This window comes from Dermochelys coriacea, chromosome 2 (genome assembly GCF_009764565.3).
Source record: "Dermochelys coriacea isolate rDerCor1 chromosome 2, rDerCor1.pri.v4, whole genome shotgun sequence".
Taxonomy (NCBI): Eukaryota; Metazoa; Chordata; order Testudines; family Dermochelyidae; genus Dermochelys; species Dermochelys coriacea.
Window position 1 is genome coordinate 40,134,540 of NC_050069.1, and position 21,136 is coordinate 40,155,675.

The 21,136-nt window shown below is 38.3% G+C and overlaps 1 protein-coding gene across 9 annotated transcripts in view; it reads right to left on the reverse strand.

Moving 5' to 3' along the window:
• The window catches only part of VPS13B (vacuolar protein sorting 13 homolog B), a 921,736-nt gene that overhangs the window by 236,927 nt on the left and 663,673 nt on the right, over window positions 1-21,136 (reverse strand). For all 9 annotated transcript variants that reach the window (XM_038388370.2, XM_038388367.2, XM_038388371.2 and 6 more), the window contains exons 32-33: window positions 16,179-16,305; window positions 14,173-14,316 (exon numbers count right to left, since the gene is read on the reverse strand). In XM_038388370.2, coding sequence (XP_038244298.1) covers window positions 14,173-14,316; window positions 16,179-16,305 — 271 coding nt within the window. The remainder of the gene's footprint in view (window positions 1-14,172; window positions 14,317-16,178; window positions 16,306-21,136) is intronic.

Here is a 21,136-nt window from a genome sequence, read left to right on the forward strand (position 1 = left end):
TAGACGTACCCTAAGTGACTTTCAATGAGACATAGGCTCCTAAGACACTTTTGAAAATGGGACTTAGATGCCTAAGTCATTTTAGGGTACGTTTACACTGCACAGGGGAGAGTAATTTACAGTTTAGATAGATGTACATGCTTTGATTGAGCCTCCACCCTTGCAGGGTCCCAGAGCTCGGTCTCCAGCCTGAACCTGAATGTCTTCACAGCAATTTTTAGCCCAGCTGAGTCAGCTGATCTGGACCAGTGGCAGCTGTGCCATTGGTCTTGAATCCCTGGGTAAATGTACCTTGGGTGGTAATGCTAGGGACATCAAGAACCTATTTGCAAACCTAAGAAAGACGTTCCTCTAAGGCTCACTTGTTGTATGGTGGAAAACAACAGTACTGCATATCCTTTATATTTTACAGGTTTTCATTCTAACAACATTTCAAAAATCTTAAGACAGAGGAAGTGAAGTCCCTCTAATTATGTAGCTATCCTCTTAGCTTAATTACTGAAGAAGTAAAGCATTTTAACTGCCCTTCATCCTTTCACTCCCTGTTCCTTCTGCCACTACCTCTATTTCTGTTCTCCATGTGCACATATTTTTCTTTTTGCAGGATTTTGGCATGCATTAATTTTAAAAAGTGAATAATTATGAAAAGGCAGCAAAATTCCTTGTCCTTCAGGTAATTTATCAAACACCACATGTGTCCACACTCTAAGACTGCCAAGCAGATCAAAGCAATCTTCTTTGTGATAACAGAGTACACTTTATGAAGAAGCCAGTACAATGGGTCCACTGTACATCAAAGATGGTTTTATAAAAAGAGAACATACAGCAAAGGCTTACAATAATTAAAAACACAACATTGCAGACCTGGCTCTACATTCTCTATATTAAAATACTATTTTTTTTAACAAATCTGATTTAAACATACATTCATTGCTCTTTATTATTGTGTCTATACCAATCTTCACTATATTATCCTATAAATCAAAGATAATGGATTTGGAAATTGCCCCTTTAAACAGGTGATTACTGTTCTGTTGACTGTCTAAAATTATGTAAATAAAAAGAAATACATGGAACCACAGTGTGTGTTATTTTAAAATAGTGGCACAAATCCTTAATCCTTCTAACCATCTGCAACTTTGATTGAAATGAAGCTTCTAACCGGAATTAATGGCAGTTGCCGGTGCTCAGCAAGTGTCAGGATTTGACCCATTGAGACATTTGGAAAGAGTAAAGTTTCTTCAGTGCTCAAAATGCTCCTTTCTCCAAAAATGTACAAACAAAAAATATTTTTTTCCAGCACATATCCAAATCAGAGTAGTTAAGTTAAGAGGAAGTACTGCAGAGAAGTTTATGCAAGCAGTACAGGATAAAATCTAGAAACAGATTTGGCATCAGCTGAAGAGGCAATGCAAAAGAATGTGGATCATAGTGGCAAAAGAAGTTTGTGGATAATGAAAATGGGAAAAATTAACAGAAAAAGATGAGTAGTGTTAGACTGATGAAGTGAAAATAGCAATCCAAAACAAGAAAATGGCACATAAAGAAAAAGAAATGAACCCATCAAGTACAAATGAACCCACTGAGTGCAAACTCTTTTACCTGTGTGACAAAAAGAGGTGAGGGTGTGGTTGTTCGAGGAGAGCTGAGAAAGCTGGTAATTGAAGGTTTTAGAATGAGATTGGCAGATGTATGGCTTTTCGAATCCAAGGTAAAGAGTGCCTCTGTTTGTGATATCAGCATTTGCACCTTACCCAGGATGAAACAAAGAAGAGAAAGAGAATTTCTGCCACGACTTGGTGATCAGTGAGAGTGTGATAACTGAATAGCATTGATGTGGAAAGAAACAGGGTGATAGAGAAATGTCAATAAAATATAAGCTTGTGATGTGTTTTTTGAGTTGCATTTGCAAAGGCATATCAAAGTATAGGGGCTATTTTTTTCAGCATTAATGCTATTCAATTATCTCACTTCTACTGATCAGCAGGTTTTGCATTATTTTCCTGCAGATGTTTTGTTTACATTTTCCCAAATTGATTTTTTTAAATTTCCTATTCATACTTTTAACCTCTCTTGGTGTTTCTCTGATATTTGCAATACCTGCCTTATTATAATTTACAAATATGTTTCAACTATGGTGTTTACCGCATTTAGATCACTGTTACAGAAACTGAATAATCCATTCCTAATACCAATTCCTAATGGCTCACTTGACACCACCCTCCAACAAGGCACATTGCATTGATGTAGTTGCATTTTATTAATGGGTAAAGGGATCCTCAAATATACTCTGCTTGTTGCCTGTAATCACATTTTCAAGCATTTTGAGATGTCTGAATTAAAATGATTACACATATATCAGTTATTAATGACACTGGATGATCATTTAGGTGATTTATTAATCATAATAAAAACTGATATGTATCTTGACTTTCATCAAATAAAAAGAAATAAAAAGATTCCAAAGCCCCCAACAAAATGATTACTGAGCGTATATTATGTGCAGAGATCACATCACCCATTACTAAAATGTAGATACTTCACAACCAGAGTGAAAAGAAGAAAGAAATCTTTAAACATATTCCGTGCTGAAAATGTATCCTATTTAGGTCCTGAGGACTCCTACTCATTTAGAATGGGTCAACTAAAAGCCTATAAAATAAATTATACAGCATTATTAAAATACATATCAAAATATTCCTCCTCATCTCCATCTTAAAAAAGTAGTATGGCTTATAGTCCGGGGCAACATTATTTTCACCCTGTCTTAATACAACTTTCTTGAGTAACAAGATTTTCAGCAGCGAAATTTCCTTTCCTTAATTGGCTAAATCTCAGAAGATATAGGTATTCATTCATCTCAGAAATTTGTATGCACAAACAGATCAGAAGCATCTAGACTCATTAAAAGTCAATGTGCCAGAACTTCAGCTGGTGTAAATTGGCTCAGCATCACTGACTTCAATGGAGCTATGCCAATCTTCACAATCTGATGATATAGCCCAATATCTTTAGTTCCACGGGTGCACTGAATGATCAGCAAATGTTTTAAGACTTACATAACAATTTTTAGAACCTCTATTTTTTTCTTTTAATTACTGCAACTGTTTTTGGCTTTCTGTACATGAAGCAGCTAAAAGGCTTCAGATTTATATACTGCAGTACTCAACAGACTGCCATTTCAATAAGCATATCAAAAATTCTTGATAAATGCTTGTACTTTAGAGACAAATATAGTATTGATCTACGATTCCATTGATTTATATGATTGATTTGCTGCTACAGACCATGTTACAGGAAACTATTTCTTTTATAATAAAATATGTACTAAGTTTCTGTGAGAGCGCTTTCTCACCTTCTGGATGCCCACTTGTCTCCGGTCACAGTGTTGACTTAGCACCCCTTGCGGGGCTCTCCCTTGGAGTTGCAATGGCCTTTCTCCACCTGCATCTTTTCCCTTTCCTCTGGTCTAGAGACATAAAAGTCTAACCCCCTTCTGGAGTAGCACGAACAAGTCCAAATAAAGATTCAAACAAGTCTTCAATCTAATAACCTTCCCCTACTCTCAGGCTTCACTATAGTTCCCTTAATGTATCCTGCCTGTTAAACACTAGTTCAGGACTTCTCTCTGTCAGAGAGACCTGTCTTGTCAGCAGTCTATCCTCAACTGAGTTCCCTCAGTTTGCTTATACAGATTAATGCCACATCCTTTATCCAGGAAGGCATTTTGTTACACCCCACATCCAGGTGCAGAGCATGACTATCTGGGTTCTTTCCCTTGCCTTGTGGGTGATGAGGGGTGAGTATATCAATATGAAAACAGCCCTTGTATCGAGACAGAAAGACTGCAAATAAAGTTCACTTGTAGTCTTAATTATCTGACCCTTTAAGTAACCCACTTACAAGGACAGTCTACTAAGTAAGCAGGCCAATAAATAAATTACAGTTATGAGGTACATGTGTACAGAAAGTAAAATCCCAAATAACTACAGCTCAAATGCTGTAACTCGGAGTGGTACACAACCAACCTTCCAGGACTTTTTGTAAACTCCTAAATCCCAGGACACTTTAAACAAACCCAATGTGTAACAAGACAAGGAACAATACTAATGTCTAAACTGAGGGAAATCATTACAACTGAGGTCTTCTCTATTATTTATAGGAGTTCTTTTTAATCACAGACTTGTATTCATTCATAGATTCCAAAGCCAGCAGGTACCATTGTGATCATCTTGTCTGATCTCTGGTGTAATATGGACCTTAGAACTTCCTCAGAATAATTCCTTTTGAACTAGACCATATTGTTAAAAAAAAGCCGCACCCATTCTTGATTTAAAAATTTACAATTAATTACTCATGGGGGAATTCTCCACATGCACAGAATTCATGTCTGGCACAGAATTTTTTTTTTCTGCACATAAAATACATTCTGCCTGAGAAGTGCTGCAGTTCTGCCTTTCACCCACAAGAGGACGCTGTGGTGCCAGAACAGACAGCAGCAGCTGACTGGACATGGGAACAGGAGGGTGTAAGGACAGAGGTGAATGGGGTAAAACACATGGGGATGGGGCAGATGTGCCTGACTGAATGGGAGAGGCTAGGGATCAATCAGGGTCTGCATGGGAGAGGCTCCCCAACTCCCTAACAATCTCCCCCTCCCCCCCAACAACCTGTTCCATATTTCTCCAACCTACACCCAACTACCCTCCAGGTTCAATCCTGGTTCCTCTCCTCTCCCTCAGCTCCTCTGTTACCCCAATTCCCCCAAGCCTTTGCACGGCTTCCCAGGGGTGCAAGAAATATGTTTCTGTATTGTAGTTTAAATGAATTACTAAAAATTCTGTATTAATTTGCCTAGTAAGGAATCTATTTGTCAAAAAAACATTTCCTAAATATTTTTTTGTCTGCGTTATTACAGTCATACTTGCTGACAGGTATTTTGAAATAAATGACCAAAATAATTGAAACTGGCATGATTATATTATATTATTTTGACAAACAATAGATGCAGAATTTTAAAATATTGTGCATAGAATTTTTTATGTTTTGGTGCAGAATTCCCCTAAGAGTAAATTAATGCCATCATTTTTTGTTTGAACTTCTGCTCTTAATATGTAGAGACCTGGTCACAGTAAAGGGCTAGATGCAGAGACAAAATAGACTTTTCCTACAAACCTGATAAAGAAAGAAAGAAAGAAAGAAAGAAAGAAAGAAAAAAGTTACAAGTACTGCATCAGTTTACTGCTGTACTTGGGTTACCACTGCACCCAGTTGAGATTTAATTCTTTGGTGTGGGATTTTCAAAAATCAGCTAAGTGATTTAGGAGCACAAGTGTCATTGTCTTTCAATGGGACTTGTGCTCCTAAATCATTCAAATAGTTTTGTCTAATCCCACTATTAGTCTTTAAAATATTTATTATATAGGCAGAGTTATACAGATGAATGTGCATTTATGTATAAAACTTGTAGAAGAAAAAGAACTTCTGTTGTCAACATGTGAGACACATGTGTAATATCTACAGAACCTAATTCAAAACATCAAAAGAAATGTGTTTTCTTTCCAGTGATTGGTGTCAGGCAGGTCACATCCCTTCATGGTAGTGTACATCTGTTAGGTGTGAATTAATTTCAGTAGCATAGGTCCTCTTAATGAATGATTTGCCAAAATTGTGACAGAATCTGGATGATCACCTGCTTCCAATCTAGCCTAACTCAAATGCAATCTCTTGAAAGGCTTTTTCCACCTTACCAAAAGGCACCCTAATTTACATAGCAAACAAAAGTAAATGAAAACATTAACTAGACTACAATTATAGTGAGAATTCAGAGATTACCTTGTTATCTTTGATATATTACAACTGTGATAACCTTGTATGAATAATACAGGAGCATTCAAGTGGCATGGTAATGGAAGTGAGATTTATGGTCATAAACAGAACCTTTCTAACTCTAGCTCTGTTTCAAAAGATTATCAAAGATAATTAAAAAGAAAAGAGAAAAGTTCCCCTCCATCTCAACTAATTAATACCAAAGAACACCTTCAGCCTTGATAGAAAAGATCAATTTCCTTCACTGTATTTTGTTAGTTGAGCAGAAAGCTGAAGAACGTACACGATGATTAACATCCTTGGGGAACAAACAGGACAAGTCTTCTAATACTTTCACAGAATTAGTGCAATTCCACAAAATCAGAATTTCTCTAGTTTTTTATTTTTTAATTTCTGTTATAGAACAAATGTGCAAAATGAAAGCGTTGGGGAACTGCATATGGATGTCAAGACTAAAGTAAGCCTACTGAAAGGCAAGATATGTATTAGGCAATGAGAAGAAGACTGCAGAAGAATGGAAATTAGTGAGGGAAAATGGATTAGGAGATAGGGAGAAGGAAGAATGTTAAATTAGTTTTATGATTTAAAGTTTTTTCTCTAGGATGCTGTCTAGAGTACATAGATCAAAGAGCACTGCCATCTTTGATTTCCTTAATGATGTGGTTCTTCCCTGCCCCCTTAAAATATGTTTTTTATTTCGTTAAAAAGTATAAACATTTAACTTGCTCTTAAACACTGCTTTCAAAAAATAGACATATGTTATTCCTTACATATGGTACTTTTGTAAGTGGGTTTACTCTGATGATTACTTGATATTCATGAATAACAAACTAATTACTGCTGCTAAATCCACAGGCACCAGGCAGTCTTAATACACTCAAGCCCTATTTTGTTCATTTTAAAAAAAAAGATTTAGATGTTTAATAATTATTATCCTTCAGAGAATGGATGTCACTAATTTTCACCTTACTTTGTCTTTGTAGGTAATATCTCACCTGTCCTGCAAATGGTTGCTTGAAATGCAGTTGAAGTGGATGGAATTTCTTGAACACTGAACACAGAAATTAGAGATCAAAAAGTTCTATTATGATCATCTAATCAATTTCCTTGCAAGGGCAGGACCATCTCCTATAGTTTATTTTCAAGTGTTTAGTTCAGGCAAGTTTTAGATATCCTAAGTTATGATGTCTTCCCTCACTTCCCTTGGGAGAAGTTTTCACAGCTTAATACATTGATTTCATAAATTTTATTCCTGATAGTCATCCTAAACAATCCCTTTCTTTTATTTCATTATATAACTCCTACTTCAAATCCATTCTACAACCCTAAATAATTCCCTTCTTTCCTTGGTGTTTTCACCCTTCAAATATTTGCAGATTTATAGCCCCACTCTTCCCCTTTGTCACCTCTCAGCCAAACTATGCATGTTCGACTCTAACATCTTTCCTCATAAATCAATTCCCAAATCCCCTAAACATTTATTTTTCTTTGAAATTTCAGTTTGTAAGATGCTTCAAAGGGCTCCCTGCTGGAGGAGGTTGCTTCATCCCCAGATAACAGGAGCAGATAGATGAGGCCCCCTTGCAGGTGAAAGAAACACAGGGGAGCTTCTAAATGGGGCTAGACAGGAGCAGAGCAAGAGAAGCATTTTTTGGAGTCATGTTTCTCACTCTTCTGGCACGCACCTCAGGCAGAGAAAAGCTGTGGCTCTGAAGGGGAGCAATGCACTAACAAGGAACAAAAAAGGTGGACAGAAGAATGTCCTACTAGCTGTGATTGACAGGTGTGGCCCTGCCTCTAAATCTACCTTGCAAGAGATTAACCCTTTGTGGGAATGGGTCTTGGGTGTAAGAAGAGACTAAAAGCAATATTCCAGATACAGCTACAGGAGAGTCCTAACACACAGGAGCCATTATCCCCCAGTTCCAGAGTGTGATTTTTACATTTGCAGCAGTAAACCAAATAGCCCTTTTTTGCTTCTACTGTTCACTGCAAACCCATGTCTGATTTATTGTTTGCTATTACCCTAGGACTCTTTTAGTATTACTGCTTTCCAAGTATTTCCCACTCACTGAATCTCTGCTTTGGATTATTTCATATTGGAATTATTAGCATGTATTTAAATATTGACTACCATTGTTTTGTTTTGTGTCCATATTTTGAAACTCTCTAGTTCCTTTAGTATTACTCCTAATCATCACCGGTGCTTACAACCATCCAGTATCACCCACAGTGTTCACTAACATGCTGTTAGCCCCCTTTTCTGAATAATTTATTAAGATAACATGTTAAATAAGATTAACTCTGGGAGCAGCATCTAATAGTTCAAGAGCTACCTGTTTCTCTAAATGCTTCTCCCTACCACAAGCATCACTTCCTGTTTTTAGTTACAGCCAGTTTGTGCTCATCCACATCTTGGCAAGTTATTGGGAAATTAAAGAAACTGTAGGATACAGGTTTGATGAAAATGAAACCCAATTTTCACTGCTGGTATGCACTAGCTCACCTCCACTAAAGTCAATCAGGTAGCATCAGTAGTGTATTTGTCCTTTGTGAATAAGTATCAGCACTATACTTATGATACTGCAGCTCAAAAGGTCTCTCAGTCTCCCCAAGTAGCTTACATACACATTGAACAGGAGGGATGACAAGATGGAATCCTGCTAATCTCAATGTTAGGACTCTTAGGGAAGATAAACAATTGCCCATTTCTACCTCTAGAATCTCTTGAGGTGGAAGGAGCTGAAGTGGAACTCTGTTCATTCAAATAAGATCATCCAGATGAGACAACACCTCAATAGTATCAAAAGATAATGATAACTTTAATTGAATCATGTTGGCCACCTTAAGGTTTGTGTGATCATAGAAAAAAATCACTATAAAATAGAGATAAGTCTCTATCTCATAACCCATAGCTGAACCCAGACTAAAATACAATACACATATGTGGAATTGAGATGTATCTGGAGATGGCCCATCACAACCTTCTTGATAACTTTTCCTAAAAAAGAAAGATGTTAAAATGTTTCTTGAAGAGGAATCTAAACACCATTTCTTTAAGTGTGGCTGACCTGAACAATCCAGATGATCATTTTATTGTTACTGAATACTCATATTGCAATAGTGACAGAAGTAAGCAAAGAAAGTCCCTATCCCAGGGAGCTCACAATCTAGGATTATGACAAGACAAGTGGATAAGCAAACAAGCATGAGCAGGCGACAATATAACAGCAAAGGCTAGAATGTTTGCATAAATTAATAGTCTCAGTGATCATAGGAGGCCACCAGCCCAACCAATGTCAGATTGGCAGTGATTTAGAGGCGTCCTGGTCGAATGCTTTGAAGAGAAATTTAAAAGAGAATGAGGTGGAAACTCTGGGAATGCTTTCTCAGAGTTGTTCCCATGCATAGGAGGCAGCATGGGAGAAAGCACAAAAGTGTTTGTGGGAAAAGCAGACAAGCAAGCAATCCTTCCTGGTGTTATTGGCACAACAAAGCCATTGGTTAGCCTCCCAATAAGAAATTAGATTTGACAGATAGGGTGGACATAAATGGTGGAAAGCCATAAAGGTGAAGACATTAAGCTTATACATGATGTGTGGAGAAAGGTGAGCCAGTGAAGTGAGACAATTAAAGGATGGTGGTATCAGAATAATGGACCATCAAGATGAGCAGCTTTTCTACTGATGTGAGGAGGGAAAGGTTGGTGGCCCAAGGCCAGAGAGGAGATTTCAGTTGTCAAGATGTGAGATAACAGCTTGAATAAGAGCTGTGGCAATTTTCATCAATAATGAGATCAATGTTTATCTCCTAGCTTTAATCAGTCCATCTTACAGGCCATAATATCTCAAGAACACCCAAAACTGTATGAAAGCCAACTAGCAAAGTGTGAGTTTCTCATTTGTAGTGGTGAAGCAGTGTTACTCCAGATAGATGAGATATGTTAAAAATCCTACTGAAATTAAGGTTTCTGCTAACCAAAACTTATTTACAACCAGCGCATAAGAGACTTGATCAAGATGATGTAAAAGGGGTCTGAATTGAATAAAGGTTTAAACATGGAAACCAAAGAAAGGAGGGAAGCCTGGGAATGAACATGTGAAGTCAATGTCATTATCTAATAGCTGCCATATGAGTAGGCTTGGCAGATTTCAATTTAAAAAAATAATAATTTTGACAGATAATATTGATGTCTATTTTAAAACTTTTTTTTCAATTTTTATCTATTTAAATGTTCACAATTGTAGGAAATTTGGAGGGGTAATAGAAAATAGGCAGGTTCAGACAATTATTTAATGACAGCAGATGCCGAGATTCAAAAAATTAAAGCTTTACAACCATTAAAACACAAATTGTCAACATCACATATCAAAATATACTACGTTTATATCCTTAACTCAAACTCTACTAAGTTCTCTAGCAGCATTTTCTTACTTTACCTACCTGTACATTTTGATGATCATTGACAGAAATATTTTTTGTCAGTTTGTGTGTGTATGGAGATATTGACTTTTACTGACATTTACTCATAAAAATCTAATCTTTCCATGCCTACCCATGAATTAATTTAATTGTCAACACAAGACATTTTTCACTCCAAAAGTTTAAATAAGCTTGCCTTATTCAAAACACCCTTGTGCCCTCAGTGTGAAGTAGAAGTTGAATGCCTCTGGCACTGTATGGATGTGTCCAGATAAACACATTTCTGGGAGATTTTAAGCATAACAGGGGAAGAATTAAACCTGACTTACTTTTGAATTTGGAGAAAATATTTGTTACTTAATACATTTGACAGTGCTGAAAAAAACATATTAAGAAATAAAGGGAGTTGCTAGTAGCTATTAAACACTGCTCTGCAAGAATGGATTGATGTTACTCTTTCTCTTGCCTTTCCATTCTACTTGCAGTTTTCCTTTTTCCACTTCCTGCTTCCAGGCCAACCACTTCTTTCAACATACAGTAGACAAGAGACAGGCTCCAGGCTATCCATACAAAGTTTACGGTCAACTGGACATTGTATACTACAGGAAATCTAGTTCCCACCAAGCCTCAAAGTTCCATGATCTGCCCCTAAACAATTCCATTATGCATTATTTCTAGGAAGACCTTTAAGTGTTCAAATCTTCACCTGGAGACCCTTGAAGAATTCACCACCCACAAGAAAAGCACCACTATAAAGAGAAATCTGAAGTATTAAAACCTTTTATTACTATAGACTATGTTCTCGTATTTTTAGAAAATTTCAGTGTTCTAAGCCCTCAGTTGCAGGCTAATTTGTCAGCATAAATGTAAACTATCTTTGACAGATTCTTAACAAAAACTCTGTCAGATGTGTTTCAAGCCAAGTCTTCCCATTGTGTTTAGCAGGGGATGAACAGGAGGTGAAACACTTACATTTCTTTTACAGGCCATAACCTCAAGAAATTCAAGGTATTCCCTCATCTCCTCCATTGTAGAGAATGCACAAATGCATATTTTATTAGTGACCTCCGTTTATTACTTGGTTACATGTGACCTATCCAGGTGTCTCTGAAGAGAAACAAAATATGCTAAACAAGGAACATGAACTAAAAGTTTCCCAATTCCCTCATGCTGTGTATCATTAAAATGTGTGAAATGACAGACTTTCACCTGGTCCATTTCAACATTATATGCCTGCAGAGCTCTGAGTATTTCTTAAAGCAGCAGCATGAGGTGTTGGAAATTCTTTGGGTGTTGGAAATTCATCTGTGGACTCTCCCCAGAATAAAAATTACATCCAGAATGAATCATAATGTCTGTTATAAAGTCAAATACTTCTGTTTCCTTAAAAACCTGGGAGATCACTGCCACGTTATCTTGTCTCAGATTTGGACGAGAGGCCTTATACATTTTCTATTGGAAGCAAAGCCAGGCTCACTATGAGGATCTCATATGTGGGCCCTTCCTCTGGGTCTCCCAGTGCATTATACACTATCTGCCTATTTAGCAGGTAAGTTCCTGAGGGCAGATACTGTCTCTTTTTCTGTGTTCTGTACAGTATCAAACACAGTCAGCACTTATATAAAGATTGGGTGAAATTTTCACTCCTGCTCTGCCCGTTATACCAGGTAAAAGGATTGAAGTGCCTTAAAGAGACCCTAAAAGCTCTGAAACTGGCTGGGAGAGAATTCCCTGGTTCAGGAACTGTGTGAAACAACTGTAGAGTTGCCCTCTGAGGACTGTCAGGGAAGCTCTGGTATAAGGGGTGCACAGGAGGCAGGGCTGGGGGCTAAGCTGCAGCACAGATTCCAGGCAGCACTGTGGCTCATAGGGCAGTCCAGGGAGGCTGCTACAACTTAGATGGGCCCCCTGGGGAATGTGGGATAATTATAGCTGGATGCTTCTACTAAAATGGTTAGCAGTCAAATCATTAACAGTGTTGACATCTGAATTGTCATTTCTAGATTTCAGACTTAACTCATTGATATGAGCAGGGCAGTTCACATCCATCCACAGCTATTACTTCACCCTCTGAAAACTCAGGAAGGCAACATGAGGTGAAAGGCATCTGGAGAAAAGGCATTGAGGCACTGGTGTGAAGCTGGCTTTACTTTGTTATTTTAGAGAAAATAACTGGAGAAAAGAGTAATGGAAGTAAAACATATCATTACCCTCCACTGTACTTATTCCAGATATAGTTTTACTATTTATGACATAACTAAGAATAATAACTTGAACTAGAAATGTTTTCCTTTATTAATTATCTACAGTTTATATGGAAAGAACTGATGAAGGACAAATGGGCACTTCTGGATATAGTGAAGAAAAAGCACTCTGAAATGATCTAGTAAGTGGCTTTTATTGCAGCAAGTTTGCGTACTAAGCACTAATAGTGCAGGACTTCTGCACAGCACCAGCTCAAAATTCAAGTTCTGGGCATCTGTTTAATGTTTATGATTCTGTGCATTCCACAGGGGATGGGAAAACACTGCCCTGTCAGTTATTTATTGAAGATATTCCCATAGTATACCTACTTACAATACTCCTTTCCAAAAGAGGCTGTGGATCTGCAAAGTATCCAAAGAAGATAAAGATACATTGTATTTCTTTTATTACATTGTTAATGTTTCAAAAGTGTAATGAAATAATGCTCCACCCTTCCCCCATCTCGGTGAGGGAGAGGGGACAAAGACTTAAGCTGGGATAGCCCCTGCGGTCCTGAGAGCAGGGGGGAAGGGAAGTGTAGCTTCTTCAGCTTCAGCTGCTTCTGAGCACTTCCTCTTCCCCCCAGCCCAGAATGTGTGTGGAGATTGTGCCTGGGCAAGGAGGGCAAGTACAGGGAGGGGAGGAGAGATTTCTCCACCTCTCCCTACCACCCATTTGATAGACTTTGAGAGGGAAACGGAGAATTGATTGTCTCATGCGTTCCCCTGCTACCGATGAAGCTCTTAGGACACGTAGCAGTCATTCTACTGGAGTTGCTGCGGCTGTCCAGCCTCATGCCACCCTATAACTGAGGTATAATATGAGCTGTGTTACCAAGATGCTGTAGGTCTGATCAGATCTCCAATTTTGTGGATCAGGTAGGATTTTTTTCCAGGGGGCAAGGTGTCTTGTTGGTCAGAGGCCTAGTTTTAATGAATAAGGACAGAATTTAAAAGTTCAAAATTTAGTAAGTGGGAAGTTTGTAATTTTGTTGCAACTTGTGGCTGGTGTTCATTGCCAGTGTCAGGCTGATAGGGGCTGGCACCTGGAAGTAAACATGAATAAGAGACCTGAGTGATGGCTGGTGGACCCTATTAGTTGCAAAGAAGAAGGGGGGATGTTAAGTGTTCATAGACTGAGGTACCTTTTATGTGTATTCTCCTTTCTACTCGGAGGGGGAGCGCAAGATGATTCAAAGGTGGGCTGAATCCTAGAGATTAGAGTGAAGGGGATCAACCCTGAATATTGGTTTGGCATGGAGGTTATTTAACACTGTATTGGATTAAAGTAAATGAGTGCTATATCTTGGGGAGGGGGGGAGGAAAGGCGTAGGTTGCTGAGTCTTCATAAAAGTTAAACATTAATAACCTTAAAGCCTTCTGCCTTAAAATCCATCCATGTGCCTTTTATCCTCCCATGTCTCCTGATCAATGTCCTCTCATGAGGAAGTTTTTACAAAGCCAGCTCCTAGTGACTTCCTAAAGAGTATTTGTAATTAACAAAGCAGTAGGCACAGCTTAATTTTCAAAACAACAGCGGAGTACAGTATAAGTAAAGCTCGATAAACAATAACGTGTGTAATTCATTTACTTACACATTTTTTCTACCACCACACATAATGTAAATGTCTGATGTGAGCCACAGTAATTCTAAAAGAAAACAGGTTATATAACCTACCTCAGTGATCTTGTCGGAAGGCTCCAGTCCAACCAAATTGGTTTGTACTAGCTGTTGTAGAAGTTGTACTTGAGCTACGCTGAGGAAGAAGTCCAGGTTGGTGGTCATATTCACCTCCAAAGAATGACCGCACACTAAAATCTCCTGTGGATAAAAAAACATGTCAGATACTAGCTACAAGGCAGATAATTTACATTTTAAAGGTAACTATATCACAATTCTCTGTCATACCCAATTGAAGACATTTATACAATGTTAACTGGGATGTTAAATCTATTTATCTCTTTTAGTAGCAAAGAATGGCGTGCTAATAAGACTTCTAGTGAAGGTGTGTTTGATACCTTGCTTTACTTTCAACAGCATATGTAACCATTAACACAAATCTTGTATGTAAAGTGTTTCATGTGTGAGGTCTTGTTTTCATTTCTTTGTAACATCAAACACTAAATTGTCAGATTTTTGTTTTTCATTTGCTTGGCAATGGACTACATTTCTCCTTTGCCTTGTCCTTCCAAGAAGATATACTTTTTTGGAATATAAGCTCAGCTCCATTTATAATGAAATCATATGTTGGAACTCAAAGATAACCAGCCTAATTGATTTCTCTTTGCCTGTAAACCACTGTTAATATCTTGGCAGAGTTAGCTGGATGACCACTATTTTACTGGTGTTAAATAACAAAACTAAAGCTCTTGACCATTCTTGGCAAGTGATTCAGAGATGAACAACAGAACCAATCCAGGAGGTTTGCTTAATAAGCAGAAGCATTGCCCCTTCTCATGAAGGACATGTGAATAATGTTCAAATTCTTGGTAATCTATAGTAGACCCCACCCTTCATCCTTAAGCGTCCCCTAAAGAATAGATTCAAGGAGAATCTGACTAGCCAAAACATTTAAATTCCTGAATGTGAGCAATAGTAATGTTCATAGGTTTCTTTTCGCTGAATCCTTTCCATGCATCTCAGCTATCCCCTGAATTTTCTTTTAATTTAAAACTCTCTCCTTCCCACACTTGTGATGGCACGCTACACGAAACACAAACTCACTGCAATCTTTCCCTCTTGTAATTAACATCTGTTCCTTCTCCATCAACTTGCACCTGTTACAAATGTGCAGATATGATTTTCATTCCTACCTCGGTTTTGCCCTTCCCAGGAGGTAGCTATTATGAAAAATCACTCCTGCTAGCTGGCAAACAATGACTGGTACCTCCCTCCAAATAATGTGTTTTAAATTCCCTACCCATGTGCTAATGCCAAGAAATGAACCAGTCTCTTGTGTGTAACAGGCTCCTCTAATGAGCTGACCCACAGACTGGTAAAAGTTACTGTTAAATCTTTCCAGTCAATTTGGAATATCCTGAGGTATCCCTATTACTCCTACTATGAAAAGTAGTATGCCTTTGGAAATCTGACTGTAGCACCCTGTGTTTATCTGATATTTGTAGAGATAATGTAGTTTTCAGGTTTGCTTTTATGGGGCCCATGAAAATAGTGTTTCTTAAATATTCTATTGGATCATGTCTTCTCAACTCTTTTTGTTATAAATCCTTTAAAAATTCTGCAGTGTGCCTACCATAAATCTGACCACTTCATAGTCTGATGTATCATGTTTCATATGTCTGATGTATCATATCTCCCCTCCTTTCATCTGGTTTTTGACAAGAGATTGTAAGCTCTTAGGGACACAAACTATTTCTGGGTGTTTGTACAGCACCTAGCGCAATGAGATCATAGTCATGATGAGGCCTTTGAGTGCTATCATAATGTAATTAAATAAAATCACTGTTCAAACAATGCAAATAATAAACTGTAACTGTGCTATAGCTAAATACCAAAATTACAGAAGCCATTTGAACAGTTTAAAAAAATCTATTCCTTTTTCTATAAACACACTATTTTAATATTGTTTAATATAATATTTTCTATGAAGATTAAAATTTTCTAAGAAAATAATAATGTACATGTTAAAAACTCAGTTATTTTTGTTTAAAATCTGTACTAACCTCTGTGTGCAAGTTTTCTGGTGAAATTACTTTTGTGAAAATGATTGCAGGAGCTGCAGTTATTCGCACTGTGAAATCTGTTAAAATTGGAGTTAAAATTGCTCTCCGTTCTTGATGCCGCCTTATGCTAAAAGAAAAAAATGGACTATTATTAAAATAGATTGTAAGCTGCTTAGGACAGAGACCTCATCATCCTGTGTACAGGACCTACCAAAATGGGGCCTCAATCCTGATTGGGGCCTTTGGTTGCTACCACAATACAAATAATAAATAATTATTAATAACAATGGTCCCAATCTGGCTCTCAGGCCATTAGCCCCATGGAAAGCACCATTGAAATCACTGGAGCTCAATGCAGTGTAAGGACCAGATGGCTCCAATTGCAGGATCAGGGCCAATAATTTATTTTAATTACCTCACAATTAAGACAAAATTAAACATTTTTCTAATGTTAACTATTAATATATTGCACAAACCCATTGTAACCTCAATGTGTTTGAAACCAAAATATATCTAAACCTTTTACTCTGCAAGCAATCCACCAGTATACACACCATGCAAAGAGATGTATTATTGTTTTTTTCTTTTACTGAATTAATATATGTTTAAAAATAAATCACTATGAAGCAGTATAGGCCACACACATTTGACCTACAAACCACATAAAAATAATTTTCAAAATGTGTTAGTGAATTTTATATTTAAATGGGTGTTCTTGTATATCCAACAAGACACTTACTTCATGCACAAAATACTTTGTAATGAAACAGTTAGAGTTGCCACACACACAAGTGGCACAAAAATCACAAAATCAAGCCCATGAAAAGTAAGCCATCTAACAAAACAGAACCTCTACTCCACTATTCACACCTCACCATTACCATAAGTACTTTACACCATAGACCACACATAGACACCTAAATTCTGCTCCCATAGTAAAGCAATGCCAGCCTTCTAGCACCCCTTTCCATGATTGGATGAGCATGCTGTACATTAGCTCCTTCTAAACAGAATACTGACATTCACTTTCCATGAACATTTGTGTCAGCAAACTGGATACTTATGTTAAGTTATCTTCTGGTTATTTTTCACTGCTACCAAAATGCAAGTTGAAGGCATTTCCCTGTTTTGGAAGCATCTATCAATAGCCCTTGTTGACACAACATACCAGAGTGGGATTTGTGTGTCAATTCAAATAAATTTGCTACAGACTGTTGTCTATAAGCACCTCCTCTGTCATCCTTCCAATGAGGAAAGTTGAATGAGAAAAGCCCGCAATGAAATCAGATGGCCCTCAGTCTCAACAAGATCATGGATAATGTGAGTCCTCTGGGTAGTATCTGGCTGAGCCATTGCCTTGAGATCTGGTCATTGAGAGCATCAGCTAGAAGACAATCTACCTTTCTTACAAAGACAAGCTAATCACTGGGTTCCATAGAGGCAAACTCTGACAACTCTTAGAACATGACTTTCATTAGACCAATTTCTGCATATTCATAAAATGAGAAACAGCTAACTATGAACAAATAATTTAATTTTTTAAATTTAATTTAATAATTTAAGTTCAAACAATATAATAATTATTCTAACACATATCCCAAGAAAATGCCCAGGCTATGCATTTTCTCTGGCTCACGTAAAAAAGAGAAACTAAGAGACAATTGTGGCATAGGGGCTTTTAAACCCTTGGCTCTAGATTGCTAGATTCACATACACGTCCTACCATGGCAAACTGCCTTGAAACTGGTTTTGCTGCACGTCACACAATCTCTCACAATGGAGATCTGCAGAGCCATGAAGGATAAAAGTAAGTGGATCTCACAATGATTCTATAATGTGGCTAGGCTCGGGTTAAGATATATTTCTAGCAGAAGCAAACTCCAGAGATGAGGGTGGGTCATAGAGCCCTATTGGTGGCTCACTATTTTGTGTCAGCAACTCATCAGGCCTGACATACTCACTACACCTAACACCCTGTTGTCATGACATTTGTCCCAAAGATGGCATGTCATAATATATCACTGGAAAACTAGTAAGTAACTGGTCATTAATATTCTTGTGTAATGTATGTATGGTAAACACACAAAAGACTTTATAGATATATGGTGGAAATACATGACTAAACTGTATTTAAACAGGCATGTCCAGGGGAGTTGATCAACAGGTTTTCTCCAGACAAAGGAAAGAGGCTAACACCTCAAACCAAGTGAGGCCAAATTCAGTGGGCTATTCATTTGTATCAGAGGTTGCAAGAAGAGATAATTTGCATTGTAAGAATCACCAGCAGGAGAGAAGACAGTATGGCGTTTACACCAACAGCATGGCATCCACACCCAGCAAGGAAAAGGCACTTTATCTGGGCTTACTTTTCAAAGAATACATTTCCAAGGTTTACTGGACTATAAAAAGAAATTATATTGTCCACCACTTGGGGGATTCTATGCTGCAGCTCTTGAAATCATAGAATATTGGGTACCTTCACTTAAGGGGGCTGAAATTTCTGGGAGCTAAGTTTAGATTGTAACTTGATGAAATCAAGTTTTAGTCTTATAAACTTGTAATGCTTTCTATCTTTATTCCTTATATTTGAACTCACTTAAAACCTCTTTGTGATTAAATAAACTTGATTTACTTTTATCATAAACCAGGTCAGTGCTGTAATTGAAATTACAGTATTTGTCAAAAACTAGTTAAATTAATGAGCTGCAGTGTATTGACTCTTTAAAGGAGCAATAAACTTAATTTCTGTGCATGTTCCAAGAGAGGGCAGGACACTAGAGATGCAGATAATTTTGGGAAAATTCAGGAGTAGGAGGTTCACTCTGCAAAAAGCAACTGGGTGGTAGAAGCCAGGGTGTATGTGGGCTGTTGATGTCAGGGTTGTAAGCCACAGCAGCACAGCATTTAAGGCATCCAGAGTTGCAGGCCAGGCAATGACATAAGCCCTTACTGGTCTGGGTTGAACCCCAAAACATTACAGAGGACCTGCTCTTTTGAATTCCCTGTTTCTTGCTTCCTTGAATTTTACTCTGCTGGCAACTAGCGTAAGTGCTCAGGATATGATGTATTGCTCCTGAGGGTATTCTGCACCAAAAAAGTAAAAATTGTGCACCAAAAAGATAAAAATTCTGCGCACAATATTTTAAAATTCTGCAAATTTTGTCAGTAAATAAATGTGGAGGCTCCAGTATGGCAGTGGGGAGCACAGGACACTGGATGCATGAAGGGGAGAGATCACCCTGGAACTCCCCGCCCACAGGGACATGGACTCGGCTGTGAGGCTGCACCCGATCCTGATGCCGTGCAAGGGCCGGGCCTGTCCTAGAAACACCACGGGGCCCTGCCCCTCAGTGCCAGGTGCACCAGGTGTGGGAAGGCAGGGTCAGCCCAGCAGGATCCAAGTGTGGGGGGATCCAGGTGTGCGGTTAGAAGGTTCTCTGTGATTATGGGGGGTCCAGATGCATGGGGGTTGTGCAGACAGGAGTGCAGCTCCCTGTACAGTTACCCCTCCCCTCCTAGCTGAGGCGCAATGGGGGCAAGAAGTGTGTGTGGGGGGGTTTCAGAGCTTTCTGCAGCTGGAGGAGAGTCTGACTTGGCTGCTCCATGCAGGGAAAGAGCAAGTCCTATCCTCCCCTGCCCCCCAGCCCAGCTGGTACTAGCAGCTGAGCACAGTGCATGATAGGAACCACAGGCCAGGGCATCCCCCCCCCCCCGCCGCCCCACACACACACACACACACAAAACAGTGATTTACCTCTTTGCCAGCTGCTCCAGGCACCCAAACCAACATTTTTCTGCAGGGAAGCATAAGAATCTGCGGGGGACATGAATTCTGCATGTGCAGTGGCACAGAATTCCAAAGGAGTAACATGTGCAGAAAGCATGGTAAATTATAGAGGAATATGCTGTCTCCAAGGTAGCTATGACCTAGGCTATTTAAGATTATTTAGGGCAACTTCAGTTTTACATACAAATTGATTGGCAGCCAGTTCAGAATACAGGTTTAATATTTGTTGAGCACAGTTATAATATGCCCTTGCTCAGAATGTGGGCTTCTGCATTAATGAAGACTTCTGAATGCCAGTCCCACAGGAATGACTATGACAAGATCAGCATCTGAGGGAAAAGCAAGGAATTCAAAGGTGAAAGAAGGCCTGTCTGGCCTGTGATGTTAACTGATAGTCCATGAGCAATGATGAATCTAATCAGTCCACAAGATCGCAAAGCACACTGAGAGTCGGTTGGCAGACATCCTCAATTGAGAAAGTGGTCACCGATTTTGCCAGTTCCATAAATGCTTCTCCCTGCCCATCAGCATCTCGTCAGTCTTATCTAGATTAAGTTTAAATCAAATGGCTTTCATCCAGGTCCCTATTTCCACAGCACTATGAGAAAATAAGGAAGTAAGTGTTTTTGCCTTTGGTGAAAAGGAAATAAGAATTGAGTGGCAGAGGCATACTGCTGACACTGAAAGAGCATACTGCTACGTGTTAGATAATTTTCTGCCCTAAGGTATATAAAATTGCTGGTAATTATGACAAAGTATATGAAAGACAAACGAAAGATAAACATGCATTTTTACATGGACACAAAAACACCAACCTGATCTTGTTTAAATAAATTTTGGCCAATAAATATTCTCATTTCTTAAATGTGATATGTTGATTTAGTGGGTGGACACTGTGCTGTATTTTAAAGGATTTGTTTAAAAGTAACATAGGTTTAAGACTGCTTAATGTTTTCTTTAAATGCCCTATACCATCTGCCCGCACTACTTTACTTGTACTAATTTACCTATCTAATAATATTAGTTTCTTTGCTTATCAATTAATATTAGTTGGTAAATCTGAAAAGGTGCCAAACCAAGTATTAGCAAAACAACTGTAAGTGTAAACAGAAGCCAAACACAATATACCTGGAGAGAAGGGATGGGGAGATCATAAAGTGAACAAAGAAAC